At 42.1% G+C, this 23667-nt stretch overlaps 1 protein-coding gene across 2 annotated transcripts in view; it reads left to right on the top strand.

Annotated features, from left to right (window-relative positions):
• LOC311229707 (serrate RNA effector molecule homolog) overlaps nucleotides 1–22851 on the top strand; it is a gene marked incomplete at its 3' end in the record, with an annotated part of 67202 nt that extends 44351 nt beyond the window's left edge. For both annotated transcript variants that reach the window (XM_084315781.1, XM_084315782.1), the window contains exons 15-21: nucleotides 1996–2163; nucleotides 9698–9851; nucleotides 11726–11838; nucleotides 12296–12376; nucleotides 17322–17472; nucleotides 17925–18026; nucleotides 22748–22851. In XM_084315781.1, the coding sequence (XP_084171907.1) occupies nucleotides 1996–2163; nucleotides 9698–9851; nucleotides 11726–11838; nucleotides 12296–12376; nucleotides 17322–17472; nucleotides 17925–18026; nucleotides 22748–22851 (873 nt within the window). The remainder of the gene's footprint in view (nucleotides 1–1995; nucleotides 2164–9697; nucleotides 9852–11725; nucleotides 11839–12295; nucleotides 12377–17321; nucleotides 17473–17924; nucleotides 18027–22747) is intronic.
• Nucleotides 22852–23667: the final 816 nt, after the last annotated feature.

Here is a 23667-nt window from a genome sequence, read left to right as displayed (position 1 = left end):
TCGGTTGGTGCGCCTGTACAGCAGAATCAGGAAGTAACGGGGGCAGCGTGAGCCTCCCACGCGTTACTCCTCGCCGCTGAGAGATCGCGCTGTACAGGTACCGGAGGGGACATGTGATGCAAGGCTTGGTCCTCACTGCAGCCGACCAGTGGGAGGCATAGTCTAGCAACGTTCGAGACAGGGGAGGGGAGAATTGAAGGGAGAATTGGCGAGGCGAAATTGGGATGGGAGAAAAATAAGGAGAAAAAGTGGATCAAAAAAAATCAAACCCATGTGTTTTTTTTTAAGAAGGAATAATCAATCGTACGTTTTTACAGCCCTAGACAACACAGTGTATATTATTATTGTTATTAATAGTGGTAGTTATTGTCTCTCTGCTCTGGTGTATATTATTATTATTAATAATAGTGGTAGTTATTTTCTCTGCTGTGGTGTGTATTATTATTAACACTTTCAGTGCCAACGACGAGATATCTCGCTAGTTCATGCCAACCGTTGAGTGCCAGCCGACGAGAGATCTCGTTTTTAATAGTTTTTATTTATTAGCTATTTCCATTCATATTTCATCAATCTAGCCTCCCGTTACCACTGGAAGTCTCTCTGAGCTCCATTGGGAAAATACCGCCCCCTATCGTCTCTCCCTGCACCCCTTTGGATTAGACTGAATGAAACACATGGGAGGGGGGGGAAATCCTGCTTCCACATTTTACTTCTCAGGCAAGTCACCCGAGACGATCGGATTCATTCTGGACCATCAGAACAGCGTGGAATCGGTGTTTCGACCACCCAGCGTTGGATCAATAAACGCGATCGATATTTGGAATGGCCATCAGGAATTGGAATAATCTTTTTAGAGAACATCTGATCTGAGGTAAGAAATCTATTTTACTTAGGATAATCAGAGCTTTTTTCACAGAGATATCAACGTGGGCCCTATGTGTGTGTGTGCGATCAGGAAATAATAGAATCGATTTTTCAGCCCGCTTCTATAGCGTGCATAAGTACACATATATATATTTTTTTTATCCACTTTTTCTCCCATTTTCTATATTTTTCTCCCATCCCAATTTCGTATCATCCAATTCAACCCTCCCCTGTCACGAACGCTGTTTCTTGCCTCCCACAAGCCGGCTGCAATGTGGACTAAGTCATACATAGCACAAGTCCCCTCCGGTACTTGAGCAGCAGTCACATCTTTTCACCTGCGCAGCTCGATCTCTCAGTGGTGAGGAGTAACGCGTGGGAGGCTCACGCTGTCCCAGGCACTTCCTGATTCTACTGCGCAGGCGCACCAACCGACCTGTAGGAGTCGCTGTCCACAACGTCCGATCCCCACCCATCAGTTTCCCACCCCCTAATACGGCCAATGTGTATTAGTATGAACGACCAGCTAAACTGAAAGCAATGTGGAGCGCTGGGCTCGAACAGGCAAGCCCAGCGTCTCCGTAATTCGTGGCGAGCGCCTTGCCCACTACGCCACGTAGCCGCCCCTAGATGTTAATGAAAATAAATAGGCCGAGAAATGACAACGTGTTTTGTGTATTACAGTAAAGGGCGTTTATCACAGAATCTTCTGGAAGTTTCAAGAAACAAGCATTTTTCAAAATGGTATAAAACGGAAATGAACCGATTTAAAAAAAAAAAAAGAAAAAAAAAAAAATCCGTTTCGACAATGTTGACTGCAAACAAGTCATTGATAAGCGACGGCCAGATTAGACACATAGCCATAATTTAAGATGTAGTTTATGCGTTCGCAAATATGAGAGCGCTATCATTGAAGTGGGTGGTGGCACTCAAGGGGGTAAATAGGACACTGAGGCTGGCACTCAACCTGTTAATAGTGGTAGTTATCTCTGTTGTGGTATGTATTATTATTATTAATAGTAGTAATAGTAATATAAGTGGTAGTAGTTATTATCGCTTTGCTGTGTTGTGTATAATAATTATTATTATTATTAATAGTGGTAGTTCTTATCTATCTGTTGTGGTGTGTAGATGCCAGATTCCAACCCAGTCCTAAAGAACATCACAGATTACTTGATCGAGGAGGTCAGCGCTGAGGAGGAGGAGCTTACTGGTGTAACTGGGGGCAACGATCTGGGCGAACCCAAAGACCCCGCCTTCTCTGACATCACCGTGGAGACGGACGACAAGCTGTTGAAGGTAGGAGGGGGCTAATTCTTCAAAGGAAGAGATTATTGCTTTTCCTCAAGTTAGCTAATTATTATTATTTATTGTTTTTATTTTATTATAATTTTGTATTGGTCTTGTCTGGTTGTGTGTGGGGGTGTGTGCATATATGTGTGTGTGGGGACTGGGGAGGCCTTCTCCATCTAGCCTGGAGATAGATAGATGTACTCACTCCTGTGTTTCTTGATCTCTTTGCTCAAGTTTCCCGGGTTTGTCCTCCTGATTGTTACAGTGCATCCGGAAAGTATTCATACCCCTTCACTTTTTCCACATTTTATTATGTTACAGCCTTATTTCAAAATGGATTAAATAAATGTTTCCCCTAAAAGTTCTACACACAATACCCCATAATGACTGAGTGAAAGGTTTTAGAATTTTTTGCAAATGTATTCAAAGTAAAAAGGGAAAGAAAGAATACACCCTTTACTCAATATTTAAAAAAGCACCTTTGGCAGCAATTACAGCCTCAAGTCTTCTTGAATATGATGCTACAAGCTTGGCACACCTATTTTTGGACAGTTTCTCAGATTTTTCTTTGCAGATCGTCTCACGCCCCCTATAATGGTAATAATAATAATAATAATAATAATAAAGATGCCTTTTGGCAAACTCCATGCAGGCTGCCATGTGCCTTTTACTGAGGAGTGGCTTCTGCCCCGCTCTGCCATAAAGGCCTGAGTGGTGGAGTGCTGCAGAGATGGTTGTTCCTCTGGAAGGTTCTCCCATCTCCACGGAGGAACACTGGAGCTCTGTCAGAGTGACCATCGGGTTCTTGGCCACCTCCCTGACCAAGGCCCTTCTCCCCCGGGGCGGCCAGCTCTAGGAAGACTCCTGGTGGTTCCAAACTTCTTCCACTTGCGAATGATGGAGACCACTGTGCTCGTTGGCACCTTCAATGCTGCAGACATTTCTTTGTACCCTTCCCCCAGATCTGTGCCTCGATACAATCCTGTCTCGGAGGTCTACAGACCATTCCTTGGACTTCATGGCTTTGTTTGTGCTCTGACATGCACCGTCAACTGTGGGACCTTATATATAGACGGGTGTGTGCCTTTACAAATCATGCCCAGTCAATTGAATTTACCACAGGTGGACTCCAATCACATTGTAGCAGGGTTCGAAATTAAGGGGGGCTTGGGGCAAAATGCCCTCGATAATCAGTTAAGGGGGGCAAGAAAAGCCCCAGACACTTTGCACAGATGTTTAGCCCTTAGTATGCACTAGGGATGGGCATTTTAAAGAAAAATCCAGATTGATTGATCGCATGCTATACTCGAGTGATCGTGTATTACTCGAAGGGGGAAAAAACGTTAGAAAAAATATTAGATTTTTGATTTTTTTTGATTTTTTACAAATGTTTTACTTATATTTGTTCATTCACATATATATGTTTAACACATTCGGGGCCATTTGGATCCGTCTAAAATCACTGTAGACGGCCAGCATTTCTAAACAGACTTGCATAGTCCGTGGGGCTGTTTGTAGAGCTAAATCTATACTTTATAGTATTGCTATCTGTCCATTCTCATTGTCAATTGACACCATAAACCGTCCCTTCAAAATGGTTTAAAGAAAAAAAAAATCATCAATACGTTCTCATTTTATAGCGTCTTGAATATAAGCGTTATAAGGGATTTCGGCTGGGATATTTCCTGGAAGGCGAGATACAGGGCTAATAGTTAATAACGTTAAATCCAATGGCATTTCGGATATACAGAAGCTACAGTTAAAACTCAAACTGCATATGATCGGTATGATGGTCCACCATGAATGCATGAAAGGGGGGGGCGGGGGACGTCGTTTCTGATTATTGATTACCAATAACCGCCTCATTAGCCGATCGGGTGGATGGCTATCATAACAAGCCCTGATCAGCATGTAATTTACGTGAAAAAGATCTTACCGTGGGCCGGTTGGATCCCCCAAAGCATTTCCCAGTTATCGATCGCCATCTGGTAGATCCATATGTCCATTGGCTGATGATATATTCCTTTACTGCACACTGAAATCCGCGTCCCAAAACGTATTCCAAGCTACTAGGCTGCACATCCAGAATCCAGCTAACTGGAAACTACATTGAAAAATAGTGCACCGTTCTGCCACACGGCACACTGCATTATCGAGACAGCGCCCCTAAGAGGATCTGGCCGGTAATGCACTTTTCAGAATTCGAAGAGGAGGGTAGATCTGCAGTGCAGCTCGGTGACATCGAGTAGGTTATTACAATGGAATAAAAGCCAAAACAACCTTGCCACGGACATGTGGTCCTCAACCGTTGGATTCGAAACACGGATTTATCCGTGGTTGGCCCAGAAACGGTTAAGGAAACCAACAAACAGTTATAATTAGGAATGTCCGATATTATCGGCCGATATTGGCATTAACACTATGGTCGCCAAAACCGCCGTACGACGTCTTTCCTCGCCATGCTCATTCTGCCAAAGACACCGTACCACGTCTTTGATATCAATATTTCAAAAATCTGTGATCGAAATCATATTTCTCCCCCGGACACTTGAGATATACTGTTGATCCCCTCTCAACTCTCCAACGGTTCAAGAGCGCCATCTGGTGGCCGATCGGCGGATCGCCCAAACAGGAAGTGATGCGCCGGAAGTGGTGGTCTCCCATATTTCTTCCGGGCACTCGCTATCGTTAGCGGGACTCCATCTTGATACACTGGACATCGATCGGTTGCAAATAACTCGATAAACAACATGATTTGGACGTATATCCTTTTATACAACCTGGAAATGGATTGCATATTTCTACATCCCATAATAGGAACATTTCTGTTCCACGCTCATCGCCCAACGCTACGAGGAAGCTACGGTAAGATTCAACGTTATTTTCTTTATACTAACTGCTCTAATGATCATATCACCCACACTAGATGAATCATATAACGTTGGCCACGGAATTATAAACGACCCCCCCCCCCCCCCCCCCCCCCCCCATCCGGTCAACATCAGATGATCAGTAGTAACTTCTAGAAGCACGTCCATTTGACATTTTTTATCTCGCACAGATTGCTATCAAACTGTTTTTGATCATCAATATAATTCATTTTGAGCTATAAATCACGTTCTGGAGAAAGCTGCAGAAAACGATAAAAACATACTTATACTTTAGACCGTATTTGAGTATGAATATGTGAATGAAAAAGTATAACGTTGCTACACCTGAACAATAGATATAGGACGTTGAATGGGCCATAGTAATGTCAATTTAGCAATACAATTTAAAAAGCGATAGCCCTGCAAAGAAGGGGACCTTCTCCATATTAAATAGGGCTGGCGGTGGATGGTAAATTATGAATTTAAGCCTGGCGAACAAAGTGTTAAAATGTGATATCGGAAAATATCGGTATCTGTTTAATTTTTAAATTTTTTTTCTATAACCTTTATTTACCCAGGCAAGCAAGTAAGAACAAATTCAGATTTTATTTATTGTCAAAAGTATGCATAATGTTGTGTTAATTCCACAACAAGAGATATGTAATGTTAATTACCTGAAATTATTCCGTTTTTGGGGGGGGGGGGGGGGGGGGGGGGGGGGCGCATATATCGGTATCGGTTGATATCGGAAATTAAGAGTTGGACAATATCGGTGTATCTGTAAAAAAGCCAATATCGAGCATCCCTAGTTATAATCTTACACATACATGTGAAAAAATATGTAAAAAAATATTTAACACTTTGAGCGCCACGCCTGGTTTTCCGTTTTACCGGCTGGAATGCCACCATCGGCGCCAATGTTAACGTTAATATCGCCTAATCTATGTTTTAAATTATGGCTGTGTCTAATCTGCCCATCGCATTATCAAATACTATTTTCCAGTCAGTGCTGTGAAGGCAGATTGTTTTTTTATCGCGTCGTTTCCGTTTCAGAGCAGTTAGAAAAGCCCCCGTTTTGATATAAAAAACAGCTCATTCTGGAGCATTCTATGAAAATCGTCTTTTAGTGGAATATTCCACAACGTTGATATTCGTCTGCCTTTTTATGAATCGTTTTCAAATAAACGCTAGATGATCAATATTATACGTGCACGCAAGCACATTACGGCCGCGCACTGATAATCGCTCCGTTGATTTCCTCACGGACTTTTACAGTGAAACCGAAAGAGGACATTTCACAAAACAGCTTATAACTTCATCAAACTTACTCTGATTATCCTAACACTGATAACATAGAGTCCTTACCTGACATCAGATGGTATCCAACTGGTATATTCCAATTCCTGATCACCATTCGAAAAAATCGATACGTGTATGGATCCAACGCGATACAGTAGAACTCCATGATCCGCGGGGATCTGAGGATCCAGAATGAACTCTGGTAACCCCGGCTGGATCAGTGAACTGGAAAATGTGGAGTACCGGATTTTTTTCCCCATTCATTTTCATTGAGTCCATTCCAAAATCACTTATGTCATCTGGGAGACGACAGGGGGCGCTTTTTTCCACAGTGATCGCCGGCGCCCCTCGGCTATACTCGGGTAGGCTCGGGTGATGCAATAATTTTTCAGATCACAAAAAAAAAAAAAAAAAAAAAAAAATCAGAGAAATCTCGTGAGTGGCATTCAACCACCTATAAAAAACCCAGAGAAATCTCGTGAGTGGCACGGAAAGTGTTAATATCGATTTTTCTCATAGCTACGATTACTCACGCCCATCCCTAGTATGCACACGCACAGTATAATATGGCTGTAATAAATAGTTTGTTAATAAATTCTGTTACTTGAACAATTTTCACTGTGCTCCTAAATTTCTTTGTGTGCTCCTAAATTTTTATTTAGATTTTATTTATTTAAATTTTATTTAGGATCACATGTGCTCCTTGGGGAAAAGGTTAGCGTAGAGCCCTATATATGGAGACATTAACATTACGTTATCAAACATAGGGACGAAGACTGTAAAAAAAAAGTGTTGACAATGTTCTATAATCTTTATGTTAATTTTCATCATAAAAATTCGGTGCCCCCGAAATTCAATTAAGGGGGGCAAAAAAAGCCCTGGGAAAGAAACATCTCAAGGATGATCAGAGGAAACAGGATGGACCTGAGCTAAATTTTCAGTGTCATAGCAAAGGGTGTGAATACTTTTGTACATATTTATTTATTAAAAATGTTAAAGGGGACATGTCTTGCTATTCCTTGCACTATTTGGGCAACTTTACATAATTCCTGTGAGTCTATGGAACACATCTGTAAAGTTGTTTTCAAAAAAAATTCATTGTTTTATATTTTTAATCAAGTACTCAAAAGCAACATTTTTCGATTTCAAGCTGTTTATGCTGGGCTCCGCCCATAAGCGATTTGAGTGACAGTCACCCACACAGCGTAATACATACGAGAGAGCGCAAGAGAGAGAATGAGCGAGAGAGACGGAGAGAGAGAGGAGAGATGCGTCCCGAAAACACACACACAGTTGGGTTTGTGTGTAAAAATGGCTCCGAGACGAGTGACCGAGAGAGAGGAGAGATGTGTCGCGAAAACACACACACACAGTTGGGTTTGTGTGTAAAAATGGCTCCGAGACGAGTGACCGAGAGAGAGGAGAGATGTGTCGCGAAAACACACACACACAGTTGGGTTTGTGTGTAAATGGCTCCGAGACGAGTGACAGAGAGAGAGGAGAGATGCGTCCCGAAAACACACACACACAGTTGGGTTTGTGTGTAAATGGCTCCGAGACGAGTGACAGAGAGAGAGGAGAGATGCGTCCCGAAAACACACACACACACAGTTGGGTTTGTGTGTAAATGCTCCCGTTGCTCCGTATCCCCCTCTCCCTCGGCACCCGTGCAACCCGTTTGAGGAAGTAATTCCACTCGCTCTGTTGTTGAGCGATGTGGGCGGTGACTACAACCAGTGCCTTATTCACGTCAGCAAAACAGTCAAATCAGAACGGCTTAGTTGAGTGAGGGAGGATCTCGTGAACTCGAGACTAGACTGATGAGTCAAAATGAGGATTAGCGAGACAGACCTCATTGATATAATCCCCCATTGCTAGGAAACAATGCTAAACACTGGAAAAGGCCATTTATAAGACACAGGACCTTTAACACTTCCAGTGCCGTTCACGTAGATCTACGGTTCTGTCGTCCGATCGTTGAGTGTTTCTTTTATTATCTATATCCATTCATAATTCAGCGGGGCACCTTGTGCATACTGTTCTGAGTGGGTCTAAGTTATGGGTCTTTTTGTATCACAAACAGTACTGTATTTGCAAATCTGGTATGTCATAAATGTATAGATGTAGCAGTACTGTCTATCTGTATGTCATGTATGTCATATATGTCCTGATGAATAAAAAAAATGGGGGACCCTGATGTAAACGAGACGAAAGTCTTTCTCTGGTCTGCATCCCCTTAACAATTGTGTGTATTGAGCTGTACTGTATTGTACCCATTCTGCAATCTGTTAATAAAGTTTTCAATCAATCAATCAATCAGAGAGAGAGAGAAAGAAAGAGAGAAAGATAGAGAGAGAGAGAGAGAGAGAGAGATAGATAGATAGATAGATAGATAGATAGATAGATAGATAGATAGATAGAGAGAGAGAGAGAGAGAGAGAGAGAGAGAGAAGACATGTGGACATCTGTGCTCTACTGAGCGCACCTTTCTACTCCCCAGATGAATGTGCTCTCTTGACTTTGGCACAGTAGACGCGCGACGTGTATGCTCGAGAATGATAATAATAATAATGCTCTTCAGATTATATTATCAACGACAGACGGCGTCAATGTGAGAAACACAATCCCCCCCCCTCTCGCTCTGAAGAATATGCATATTAGATCACTCGGTGATTAACCGCGACGGGCATATAGTAAATAAGGATATAAAGCATGTTAAAGACGCATTTATTGGACGCGTTGCGCGCAGAGTTTACATAGAAACAGCGCGACTCCCCCGAGTCCCAAGAGGAGTTATCACAGGCTGCAGAACACAGGACTGAAGAGCTCACGTTGAGCATGTAATGACTGAAGCCGCGTTTTGATGACATCATCACAACAACACGCGTTAGGTTACAGGTTGTTTCTGTTTCGGTGATATATTTTCGGTGAAAAAACTCTTTCGGCCAAAAGCCGAAAGGGCATTTTCGGCCGAAAACTTTCGGTGGCCGAAATTTCGGTGCATCCCTAATAAAATATATGTTTAGTTGTACAAACTACAACTACGTTTACATGGGGTTAATGGGTGGCACGGAAGTGGTAACTTCCCGGAAGGGGCGTGGCACTCAATGTGTTAATACATTTGCAAAAAAATCTATATTTTTTTTCATTTAGTCATTATGGGGTATTGTGTAGCATTTTGAGGGAAAACAATTAATTTAATCAATTTTGGAATAAGGCTGTAACATAACAAAATGTGGAAAAGGTGAAGGGGTATGAATACTTCCTGGATGCACTGTAGCTGAACGTTAGCTTAGTTTGCTGCTTATTTTAGCCTGGCAGTTGTTTCCTACCTTTTTGCTAGCTTGGACTCTCTGTCTCTCCGTCTCTAGGTGTTGGACAGACTGTTGCTCTACCTACGTCTGGTCCATAGTGTGGACTACTATAACTTCTGTGAATATCCAGCAGAGGACGAGATGCCTCACAGATGTGGTCTCGTTTTCGTGCGAGGACCACTTCCTATCAGCAAGGTCTCTGCTAATGAAGGTACCGATCCAACCAACAGCACACACTAGTCACTCTCTAGTCGGTAACACACACTAGTCAGTAACACACACTAGTCAGTAACACACACTAGTCACTCTCTAGTCGGTAACACACACTAGTCAGTAACACACACTAGTCAATCTCTAGTCAGTAACACACTAGTCACTCTCTAGTCGGTAACACACACTAGTCAGTAACACACACTAGTCAGTCTCTAGTCAGTCAGTCTCTAGTCAGTAACACACACTAGTCAGTCTCTAGTCAGTAACACACACTAGTCAGTCTCTAGTCAGTAACACACACTAGTCAGTCTCTAGTCAGTAACACACTAGTCACTCTCTAGTCGGTAACACACACTAGTCAGTAACACACACTAGTCAGTCTCTAGTCAGTAACACACACTAGTCAGTCTCTAGTCAGTAACACACACTAGTCAGTCTCTAGTCAGTAACACACACTAGTCAGTCTCTAGTCAGTAACACACACTAGTCACTCTCTAGTCAGTAACACACACTAGTCACTCTCTAGTCAGTAACACACACTAGTCAGTCTCTAGTCAATAACACACACTAGTCACTCTAGTCAGTAACACTCTCTAGTCAGTCTAGTCAGTAACACACACTAGTCACTCTAGTCAGTAACACACACTAGTCAGTCTCTAGTCAATAACACACACTAGTCAGTCTAGTCAGTAACACACACTAGTCACTCTAGTCAGTAACACACACTAGTCAGTAACACACTAGTCAGTCTCTAGTCAATAACACACACTAGTCAGTCTCTAGTCAGTAACACACACTAGTCAGTCTCTAGTCAGTAACACACTAGTCACTCTCTAGTCGGTAACACACACTAGTCAGTAACACACACTAGTCACTCTAGTCAGTAACACACACTAGTCAGTCTCTAGTCAGTAACACACTAGTCACACTCTAGTCAGTATCACACACTAGTCACTCTCTAGTCAGTAACACACACTAGTCACTCTCTAGTCAGTAACACACTAGTCACTCTAGTCAGTAACACACACTAGTCACTCTCTAGTCAGTAACACACACTAGTCACTCTCTACATTTAGTCATTTAGCTGACGCTTTTATCCAAAGCGACGTACAAGTTCTGTACGACAGGTCATCAGGAAGGGCACAACTCTATCAGCTAACAATATTCATCAAAGTGTTGCGTGTTAGTGTAGGTTAGTTTATTAGGACAAGTGCATGACAGTAAGGTTAGTTAGGGTTAGATTTTTTTTTCACTATTCAGTAACACACTAGTCACTCTCTAGTCAGTATCACACACTAGTCACTCTCTAGTCAGTAACACACTAGTCACTCTCTAGTCAGTAACACACACTAGTCACTCTAGTCAGTAACACACACTAGTCAGTAACACACTAGTCACTCTCTAGTCAGTAACACACTAGTCAGTCTCTAGTCAGTAACACACTAGTCACTCTAGTCAGTAACACACACTAGTCAGTAACGCACACTAGTCAGTCTCTAGTCAGTAACACACACTAGTCACTCTCTAGTCAGTAACACACTAGTCTGTCTCATACCTCCAGCTCCAGCTAGTTACACACTAAACTAACTCAAAGTCAATGGTGCCATGAAACTAACACTGAGACCTCCTGGTGTTTCCTCTCAGTCTCTGAACACCAGCGTTATGAAACTAACACTGAGACCTCCTGGTGTTTCCTCTCAGTCTCTGAACACCAGCGTTATGAAACTAACACTGAGACCTCCTGGTGTTTCCTCTCAGTCTCTGAACACCAGCGTTATGAAACTAACACTGAGACCTCCTGGTGTTTCCTCTCAGTCTCTGAACACCAGCGTTATGAAACTAACACTGAGACCTCCTGGTGTTTCCTCTCAGTCTCTGAACACCAGCGTATGTGTGAGGAGCGGTTGGCTCCCCTCCTCTCCCTCAGCGAGAACGTCACTGATGAAGAGGCCGGCAGGCTGGGCAAGAAAGATTCTGACCAGGAGGTATAGACTTTTGTTTACATTTTTTATAAATTTTTATTAAAATGTTATTTAATTACATTGAATTAAAATATGTTTATAAATATATATATATATATATATATTTTTTTAGTTTGTTAATTTTCTTCCTCCCCCTAATGTTTGATGTATCATTGTGTCTTGATGTGTTTTACACATGTATTGTAGAGTCACTAGAAGTCAAAGTACAGATTCTTTACAGATACTTTCACTTCTAGTGACAGGGGGGGGGGGGGGGGGGGGGTGATACTTTAAACTGTGTTTGAACCCTCAGAGACTGAACAACACATGGCACATTTCAGCCTGCCTCCTAGGGTTAAAACTGTGGCCGCTAGAGGGCAGGGACACTTGTGTGGACCAACCAACGGCTATAGAGCTGCTGGTTGCAGCATGTTTGACTGGACTTAGACTCACAAACTGCTCTGTTCATGTTGTCCTGCAGGTAGAGAAGTACCTCGCAGCCAACAGCCAGGAGCTGGGGAAGGACAAGTGGCTCTGTCCTTTGAGTGGCAAGAAGTTCAAGGTAGGAGAGAGTGTCTGTCTGTCTCGCTGGCTGACTGTCTCTCTGGCTGGCTGTCTTTCTGTCTTAAGTACTGTGTGACCTACCTGTGTGTGTGTGTGTGTGTGTGTGTCACTTAATTTGTATTATTATAGGTAGGGGTGCACGATATTGATTTTGACCCCGATACCGATAACTTTCTGCTCCTCAAGGTCTATACCGATAACCGATATATATATATATTTATTGTATTATAATATTTTTTTTTAAATGTATATTCCTGTAGTTTTGACCTAACCAGATTTATCATGACATGAGCGTTACTACTATGAACAAAATAAAACCAAGAGAACAGTTTTGACTCTTCAAATAAAGTGACTAACGGTATATTTATTTTTCCAAATAAATATAATTTTAGTCAATCACAAAATTCACAATCCGTCAATGTCATTAACAATGTGTTTCCCTGAACAATGAACTAAAAACTAACAGGTATTGTGCTTTGTCAGTAGGGATGGGTACCGGTACCTGTGAATCGATACCGGTACCCAACGGTACCTTTTTTCGGTACTTTAATCTATAAAAAATCTACCTACCTACGGGGCGGCTACGTGGTGCAGTGGGCAAGGCGCTCACCACGAATACTGGAGACGCTGGGTTCGCCTGTTCGAGCCCAGCGCTCCACATTGCTTTCAGTTTAGCTGGTCGTCTAATACTACTAATACTACTAATACACATTGGCAGTATTAGGGGGTGGGAAACTGATGGGTGGGGATCGGGCGTTGTGGACAGCGACTCCTACAGGTCGGTTGGTGCGCCTGCGCAGTAGAATCAGGAAGCGATGGGGGCGGCGCCCCTCCAAAGCGCAGACCCCTGACGCTGAAAGATCGCGCCGCGCAGGTGAAAAGATGCGACTGCTGTTACCTCGAGTATCGGAGGGGACTCGTGTATGACTTAGTCCACATTGCAGCCGGCTTGTGGGAGGCAAGAAACAGCGTTCGAGACAGGGGAGGGTTAAATTGGATGAAACGAAATTGGGATGGGAGAAAAATAGAAAATGGGAGAAAAAGTGGATTAAAAAAAAAATCTACCTACCTCAGTTGTAAAAAAAAAAAATATTCCAAACTTCAAATAACCACATTTTCGACAGCTTTCGGCTTGCCATTGCCCCGACTGCTTTGTTGTTGAATCAAGTCAAATCCTAAGTAAGCATATATTGTGCGTGTGAACGTTGACATGAAAAGAAAAGTTAAAAAATTATAATAATAATTTATTATCGGAGCTATCAATTATTTTATCGGGATGATGTCATAATAGCTGATATCGGCCCGATAATTATCGTCCATCCCTAATTATAGGGTCATTTTTGGTTGTTAATGTAGCAGTTGTATAATTTGCCTATGAGAATGTTAGCTTGGCATAACATTACTGATAGACGCATAGAGCAGAGTGATTTAACTAAACCAACTCTAGACTTTTGTTCTATAACATTTGGCTCCCAGCATTGCCACATATTAAAGGGGAAATCCACCCTAAAACACAATGTGCATGGTGTTATTCCAGCTCAGTATCTATAAACGCAGACAACTGACACCAGAGCATCAACACTTCTGTGTCATCTGTGATGTAATTTGGTGACACTTTTTGGAGTTGGTCCATTGACAGTGAATTAGTGACCAACATAGTGGCCTCATATAATTTTAATTTTAATTATTACATGCAAATGTTTTTTATTTAAATGTAGGGATTAGCAGCTATGAATCAGAAAATTTACCAAAATCCCAGTAGTAATAATAATAATAATAATAATTCATTACACTCAAAGCGCTCATGGGTGATGATGTCATATTTAGGGTTGGATACCGTTCACATTTGAACCTTTTTTCGGTACTTTAGTGTCTAAAAAATTAATCTACCTACCTCGTTTGTAAAAAATTTGTCCAAACTTCAAATTATTTATTATTTATTTAGAACAATTTGTTAATATATATATAATATTGCAGCGAGCGTTGTCTGCATCTAGCTTTATAAAGTAACCACACTTGCGACCGTTTTCGGCTTGCCATTGCCCCGACTGCTTTATTGTTGAATCAAGTAAAATCCTAGGTAAGCGTGTATTGTGCACGTGAACGTTGACGTGAACGACACGTGCGGCACACTTCATAGGTTTAGTTTCTCGGTAAACAAAACGTTGACGTCATCGGACTCTTAAAAGAAAAACATTACCGAAATGTAGCACCAGTGGATCGGTAGTACCGACGTGATTCGTTCGATACCCTTAAAAGCGGCACTGTGGTGTAGTGGTTAACACTGTCGCCTCACAGCAAGAAGGTCCAGGGTTTGATTCTTGCTTGGGGACCAGGTTTCCATGATGCCAGGTACTCAGGTGGGGTATCTCCCAGGCCTTTCTGTGTGGAGTTTGCATGTTCTCCCCATGCTCGCAAGGGTTTCCCCCCCGATAAGATAAACCCAATGGAAAAACATGCACAACAGATCGCTAACGCTGTGGCGTCCTTGACGAAGACGGACAGGAGCACTTGGATTGGTCTCCGGGGCGCGGTTCACGTTGACGCCCTATCTGCTCCCGGCTGCCCATGGGGGGAAGAACAACGGGATGGGAAAAGTGCAGAGAGACATTTCATCGGCGACTCTGTGCATGTGTGTGCAGGGACCGAAACTAGAGAGCGCCACCCGCCATTTGCGCTCAGTTTTTACGTTTGGCGCCTCCCACTGAGAGGTCTGACCACCGTGTGGCGGGCAATCAAATAGTCATGTGAAAACCGAAAATCATGATCCAATTCTTTAGCGGAGTTCTCACTCGCTGTCTCAGCACAGACATGCAGCGCACCGCGCACTGCTGCTGCTGCTGCTGCTCCTACCCCCTCCCCACCTGTTTCTGTATGCCTGCATGTAAACAAAGGCTATTGCCTCCGAGTCACCGTGACGTTAGTCTAGTCAGTGTGGGACCTTTGTGAGATAACGTTAGCTACCGTTACAAAATGACCCAGTCAACTATTCACTTAGTTTAATACATGAGGCATTGTGTAACGTTATCCAGCCGGCTAGCTACTGATAGCTCCAGACATCAACAAATCCTCCAGCTCCAGCAATAGTCCAGTGCATAATACCTCCGTTGGCTAGGTAGCTCACTAGTCACTACGAAATGTCGCAGTAAACTAAATAGTTCACTGAGGCGTTGTCCCAACGCCATCCAGCAGTAGCTACAGATAGCTCCTGGCATCAATGTCCTACAACAACAACATGCATATTCGAGTCCCTGGTTTACATCGCATGAGTGAGGGCTGCTGAATAGGGTCCAGCTGTAGCTCAGGAGAATCCTTTTGCATGCTGAATGTAGCGTTTAGGGTCCAGCTGCAGCGCCGGAGAATCCTTGCTGGAGCTGGAGGCCACTCGAGTATACACACAGACAGTGGAGCTGTTTGCAGACAGCGAGGTGGCGATGTCTCGCAGATAACACAATCACAAGTATGATTATATAATATATATTTTATTAAAAAAATATATATATAAAATAATAATAATTTTTTTTTTATCAAAAAAAAGTTGGCAGGTAAGAAATATGCTTGGCGGGTAGATTCTTCCCATCTACCCGCCACTGGCCGGTGAGTCAAAAAGTTAATTTCGCTCCCTGTGTGTGTGTTCCTGTGGGTCGCCCATCTCGCGTGTGTGTGTTAAACTGCATGACAAATAAAGACTTCTAGTCTAACAATTACATTACATTCTAGTCTAACAATTACAAAGTACTGGATTCGGTACCCATCCCTAGTCATATTGTTCTAGTAATATCACCATGGTGATGATGTCATAGCATCTTAGTAATATCACCATGGTGATGATGTCATAGCATCTTAGTAATATCACCATGGGTTGGGTACCGAACTCTGTACGAATTCACATTTGATCAATCAGTGCCACATTTTGGTACCTTAAGACCCGCCCAGTTAGAAAATCATCTGAATTCCAATGACTCGCAATTGTCATTTCATAATAGACACAGACCAGTGCGGACCTTACATTTTAGAATGAATCTCTTCAGCCCTGCGTTCGACAGCCCTGTGACAACTCCTCTCGCGAGTCGCACTGTTTCTATGTGCAGTGAAAACTCTCCAATGTGTCTTAACGTGCTTTGCATCCTCGCCATTCCTGGATGCCCAAGCTGCTAACGTCAACCAAGCTAACGCGTGTGCATATCCCATCTCTTTGGTCATTGGAAAGATCAGAGGAGTTTGACAGTATTTATTGCGGATGGCCAGATAATGTTGATATTTAAACATAAAAATATTAATACATAAAAATGTATACATGATCATGCAATGTTAAAAAAAACTTTAAAACTAGTTTTACAACTGAAATAGAAATGTAAAAAAAAGATTACATGGAGAGTAAAGTACCGGAAAAAGGTACCGTTGGGTACCGGTATTGATTCCCAGATACCGGTATCTGTTCAAATATGAACCCTAGTGATGATGTCATAAGCTCTTTTTCAGCATTATACCGTAATATGGATTATCTTTCTCCCCCCAATCTGCCGGCTTTGGGGTGTCCACACTGAACCTAGCAAAGACGAAGTGTGTCGTGTTCCCGAGTCGGATTGATGGAGACGCAGCACGGATAGAATAGACACAGCTAATTCTGAAATAGGTCTCCAAAGGCATGCAATGAAAAATACTATCAAATTGACATCCACAACTCATGATGATTAGTTAAGACAAACTTTTTCTAAGCTTACAAAAATTTAGGGCAGTCTTTTTTACGGGTCCAGGGCAGCCAGTCTTCTCACTTTGCATATTATTTAAATACCAAGTGTTTCAAGTTTCAAGTTTCTTTTTTCAGTTTCAGTGGGGCTCTTTTGCCTAGAGGTCGCGGTTTGACTCCATTACAGATTATATCTTTAAATTAAGTGTGGTTTCCAGGTTCCAGATTAAGTTAAAATAAGTGTGTTTTCCAGGCTCCAGAGTTTGTGCGGAAACACATCCTCAACAAACACGGAGACAAAGTGACGGCTGTGAAAAAGGAAGTAGAATTCTTCAACAACTTTCTTTTGGATGCCAAGAGGCCCGCCCTCCCTGAGAACAAGCCCCTCCCACCGCCCCCACAGGGTGAGCACTCACCCACCCACTCGTCACTCACTCTGCCATGTTATTAAGCTGTGTTGACGTTTTATCTATTAGTTGTTGTAGACGTTTAATTAACCTCTGTTTGTCTCCCTCTTTCTGTCTCTTTCTCTGTCTCCTTTGTCTGTCTCTCCTTTCTCCCTCTCTCTGTCTCCCTCTCTTTTTCTGTCTCCTTTCTCTCTCCTTTCTCCCTCTCTTTTTCTGTCTCCTTTCTCCCTCTTTCTGTCTTTTTCTGTCTCCTTTCTCTCTCTCCTTTCTCCCTCTCTTTTTGTGTCTCCTTTCTGTCTCCTTTCTCCCTCTCTCTGTCTTTTTCTGTCTCCTTTCTCTCTCTCCTTTCTCCCTCTCTCTGTCTCCCTCTCTTTTTCTGTCTCCTTTCTCTGTCTCTCTCCTCTCTCCCTCTCTCTGTCTCCCTCTCTTTCTCCGTCTCTTTCTCACAGTCCCTCTTCTAGGAATGCCAGGCTTCCCTGGTCAGGTACCTCAGCAAAGCCTTCTGGGATATCCCCCCGGTGTCCGGCCCCCTCTGCCCCCCGGCTTCCCTGGTAGGAGACGCACACGCACATTGTCTCGTGTTCATGTGTGAGGTCTGTGGCAATGCTTTACAGTCGACCTTATATTGGGGAAAGGTTTAGTGAAAGTCATATTAACACAATAGCTGCATCCTTAGCAGCTGACGCCATCACTGTAAACGGTGGGAGTCGCTCACCTTGTTTGCATGGCTATAACTATTTAAATATTATAGCTATATGCAATACTATGGCCCATTTGACATCGTGTATCTATCGTTCAAGATGTGGAAAAATTATATTTTTTTCATCCATATGTAACCGATAGATTATGCTGCGTTGTGTTCTTGTGTGGTGTCAGTAACCAGGCAGGAGACTGCACTGCATCTCAGGCTTTTTATTGGCCCTGTTAAAACCAGATGCAAAACAGAGTTAATGTTTGGTCAATGTCTTGTTTTATCTTGGCCACAAGATGGCGCCCTCAGTTCATAGGCTCTCTTAAAACACCCAGAGAGACTCTATTTTAATTCACATTGAAATAGCACATGGAATGAAACCGTACAATAACTCAATACAAAATAACCAATATGAGTCACTCATACACCTGTTAAAACAGATACATTAAAATAATACAAAACCACTAATAAGATTGACTCATTACCTGTTAAAACAGATACATTAAAATAATACAAAACCACTAATAAGATTTACTCATTACCTGTTAAAACCAGATGCAAAACAGAGTTAATGTTTTGTCAATGTCTTGTTTTATCTTGGCCACAAGATGGTGCCCTCAGTTCACAGGCTCTAATGGGAAAATATATATCAGCGTCAGGTTTGAGGCCTACCCAAATGTGTCACACAGCAAGAGATCGTCACTTCTAACTAGCTCCACAGAAAGTGCACAACTGCTCCTCTTTAACATAGATAGTTATTATATACAATCCGGTTCATTGCCCGGCAACTTATCCACACATTTACACCATCATAACGTTCTTTTAACCCAAAGATATGTTTAGAACCACAGAGCAGCTCTTACCTCTTAAAACACCCAGAGAGACTGGCGTTTACAGGGCTGTACACTGCGATGATCTCGTCGCGAATTGCCCCTTTAATTGGCCGTTGCGATTGGTAAATATTATCTGGGGGCGGGCTTGCGAGTAGTGCTTTCAAGCCTTGCATTCGCATTTCACTCCTAAATTATCCAAGGCGTGTCATGACGCGATGCCGTCACTCACGCGAGCTGAGCAGTGAGCACTCAGCAGGTATGATCAGTGGGAACAATCGACTGAGCACTCACTCTGATAGACTGGCTGACTGTCTGATTTAGCTATGAAGAAAAGTAACGTTAGTATTGCTTCATATTTTCGACGCGTTCAACCTCCTATAGTGAGCCGAACTGAACTGAACTCAGACACACGGAGAGAGCTGCGGCGTCTGCTGCTCCTCCTCCCTCCTCGGTGAGCCTGCCAGCCGGCTAGCTACTGATAGCTATCAACAAATGCTCCAGTAAGTCTAGTAGTGCATGATAGCTCGCGTTAGCTTACTGTTCAAAACGAAACGTCCCATTAAACTAAATAGTTCAGATAGCTCCTGATATCAATGTTTAGTTATAACACTGAGTCGATGCGTATTCGAGCTGAGGGCACACTGAATATAGTCAATAGGGTCCAGCTGCAGCGCCGGAGAATCCTGGCCGTAGCTGGAGGCTACAGTATAGGGTCCAGCTGCAGCTCCGGGGAATCCTGGCCGTAGCTGGAGGCTACTCGAGTACACACAGACAGTGGAGCTGGTTGCATATAGCGAGCATTTAGACTTGTTGCGTGGTGGCGATGTCTCGCAGATAATACAACTACAAGTATGATTATATAATATATATATTTTATTAAAAAAAATTATATAAAGTTTTTTTCTTTTTTTTTTAAATCAAAAACAATCGATATAAATAATGGTAAAATTGTTATTTAAAAATTTGCCCCTAAAAAATATTTTTTGCCCCTAAATTTCTCATTTAGGGGCAAGTGTGCCCCTAGTGAAAAAGCTTAGCGTACAGCCCTGGTTTAGAGGGACTAAGGGGAAATACGTCACTTCGGCAGGAAGTGACGATTTCAAATTAAAAGACTTTTGATAATAAAAATAATAATAATAAACAAATTAAAATACCACGTGAGGGAAGGACTATTCATTGAATACATAACAGTATATTACACATATATACCTGCTACACGTTCAGCATCCACACCAAAACAAAGGTACGAGGTTCTAACAAAACAATGAAAAAGGGTGTTTTGGCGAAATTCACAAGAGGAACATATTAACCTGTTACACATACATTGTCGTTTTATACCGTGGTGAATATTAAGTATGGTTTTAGAGTGGTCTAGGATAATTCCTGGAACGCTAGTTATAGGCCGCGACGCATATTATACTTAATCCATTGGCATTTCGTCCCTATACACGCTACAATAAAAAATTCAAATGCACATGATCGGTATAATTATATATTATGTTCCATCATGCATGCAGGAAATGGGGGGGGGGGCGTTTATGATTAATTGATTGTCAATAACGGCATTCGTTAGTACAACAGCATACATTGATTAGAGCGATGGCAATGGACAATCAAGCTGAAATTAACTTTAGATTGCTCTTACCTCTGGCCGATGAGACTGCAAAAAGAATATTCCAATTATTTGATTGCCATCTGCTAGATCGTATGTCCATTTGGCCGACGCCATAAGCTCCAAAAAGCATAATGGGATTCTGGCGTCCCGAAGGCGATTCAATGCAATCAAGTGTGTATCTTGATCCACGTTACAAGATTACTCTGCCCGGAAGACATTTACTGACGCACAGAGTCAAGCTTCCTCCAGAAAGTAAGTGCAACATCGGCCGCATACCACCAGGTGGCGGTATCGGGCCGCTGCGATCTCAGACAGTGCCAAACATTCCCACAGCACAGCAGGATGAATTATGAATGGAAATAGCGAATAAAATAAATAACGATCATAATAACGAGTATACTCGTTGGCATAGTTCGATTGGCCGGCTATAACCAGTTAACTCGTTTTTGGTGCAGAAATGGTTAAGGAATTGATCATTGTAGTGATCTATGCACAAAAACAAATATCTTTCAGCAAATCTCATAGTTCCATCTCTAGGTTACATCAATATTGTGATCAGAAACGGAACAGTTTCATGTTTGTAGGTTAAGTATCTACACAGTTTGCTATTGGCCATTTTAGCACAGTCATCTTGAAGGTCTGTAGTTCTCAGAGCTCTCCAGTGGGTAGTTCCTCTCCGGGAGTGTGGAGGTCTGTAGTTCTCAGGGCTCTCCAGTGGGTAGGTTCTCTCCGGGAGTGTGAAGGTCTGTAGTTCTCAGAGCTCTCCAGTGGGTAGGTTCTCTCCGGGAGTGTGAAGGTCTGTAGTTCTCAGAGCTCTCCAGTGGGTAGTTCCTCTCCGGGAGTGTGGAGGTCTGTAGTTCTCAGGGCTCTCCAGTGTGTAGTTCCTGTCGAGGAGACCCCAGAACAGCGTGGTCTGAAAACGCCTATGGACATGGTTACAGTGTAAACATGGGGAATATTTAATATTAGGGCTGTCAGTTTATCGCGTTAATTAGATTAATTAATTACACAGCAAATTATCACGTTTTTTTTATTTTTTATTATAATATTTTTTTTGTATCATTCATTCCATAAGAATGTAGAATACACATTTACAGATTTTTTTTTTAATATGGTCCATTTGCATGTACTTGGTATCTGATTCTAGGGACATCTATGAATCTCAGGGAATGTATTTCCAGTGTCAGAAATACTGTGGGCTAGATCCACAAAGAATGGATTGCACGGTGCAAGGTGCACCCTTACTTACAATCAGTGGTGCGTTATTGAAATCAACTGAGATTGTACGCACCTAATGGCGCCACGTGCACGTGTGCTCCCGGCGCGTGCGTGCGTTCCCGCGAATGCGCATTTAATGTCCCCTCGCTTGAGTACAGACTAAAGACAGTGCCTAATTGCCTCTACGAATGGAATGTAACACATGTCATTCACAACAAGTTAGGTGTGAATGTATCTGAGAACGCATTTAACACACCTGACGACCGGCGCTATTGATATGCAAATAGCGAGTACTTATCTGGGCTTGCACGGAGTGCAACCCCGTCCCATGAACAACGCATGCCTGCTTACAATTCATTATGAATTGAAAATGGGGGACCCTGATATAAACAAGACGAAAGTCTTTCTCTGGTCTGCATCCCCTTAACAATTGTGTGTATTGAGCCGTACTGTATTGTACCCATTCTGCAATCTGTTAATTACATTTTCATTCAATCAATCAATCTGCGCGGTGATTGATTGAATGAACATTTTATTTTGAGTAAATTGTAATGAACCAAATGAGAATATCAATACATTTTTTTTTTATCTTTGACTCAAATTGACCAGACCTGAAAAATCTAAGCAAATTAATAGATGGAAGATGATTAAACAGAAGGTTTTGTAGATACAGTACTGAATTCTGCCATCCGGACACATGCAATTTGAAATATGATTATAGAATATAGAATATCAGACATAAAATGGTTATGCGATTAATTAGATTAATTAATTACAAATCCTGTAATTAATTAGATAAATTTTTTTAATCGCCTGACGGCACTATTTATTATTGATCAGCGCATTCATTTAGAACTCGTCTGTGTGTGTTGAATGTTTGACCGCCGTTACAATGTGTCCCTGTTTGTTCTACAGGAGCCTACCCCCCCAACCAGTTTGGTGCTGGGCGCGGTAACTTTGACAACAACTTCAGAGGCCATGGAGGAGGGTACCCTGGGAAGCAGAGAAACAGCAGGTAGGTCTGGTGGTGTTAGCGCTGGGTAGGCCTGTCACGATAACACATTTTGCTGGGCGATTAATTGTCCCAGAAATTATTGCGATAAGTGATATTATTGCGGTTTTGATAAATTAACCTTTTTATTTATTTTTTACTAATATAATGATAATAGCATAATAATGCAAGGAAACCGTTTCAAAGTGCAATAAAATTTAGTAAGCTACACTACCAGTTACTCTCGATTTAAATATAGCTCAACTACAACAATAGCTATCCCCAGAGCAATGTAGCAAGCTACACTACAAGCAACATGGCAAAAATAGCTAGCTACATCGGCACTACTTTTTTTTTTTTTATCAACTTCATGATCAAGTTTCCACCAAACAAATAGGCAGGCAAAAAATGCTCAGTTTGATTGTTTATTATAAAACAAACTGAAACTGGAAACAAGCCCTCTGTCTGGCTTTTTGTGTCATCCTTTTAACATGTACTTGTATTATTAATGTACCTTGCGGTACCATGTACAAAATGTTAATAAAGTATGAGGAAAAAACTGTGGAAACGTAATAAATAAAAGGCAGTGAAACAATAATCAAATAAACACCAAATTATATACTATCTCTATTGGAATGGAGACTTTTCAGCACAGGATAAACTAGGGATGGGCAAAAATAATCCAGATCGATTGATCACATGATGTACTCGAGTACTTGTGGAGGAAAACGCTGTACAAAATAAACATCTTTTCCGGTGTTTTAGACTTTGCTCTTTTATTTTGAAACCCACCGACCGGAGCGGAAGTATTGTTGTTATTATCCTAGCAGAACCTATGAGCGGA

This window comes from Notolepis coatsorum (genome assembly GCF_963971535.1).
Source record: "Notolepis coatsorum genome assembly, chromosome: 1".
In the NCBI taxonomy this organism is placed as follows: Eukaryota; Metazoa; Chordata; class Actinopteri; order Aulopiformes; family Paralepididae; genus Notolepis; species Notolepis coatsorum.
This window is presented reverse-complemented; position numbering and strand designations above follow the sequence as displayed.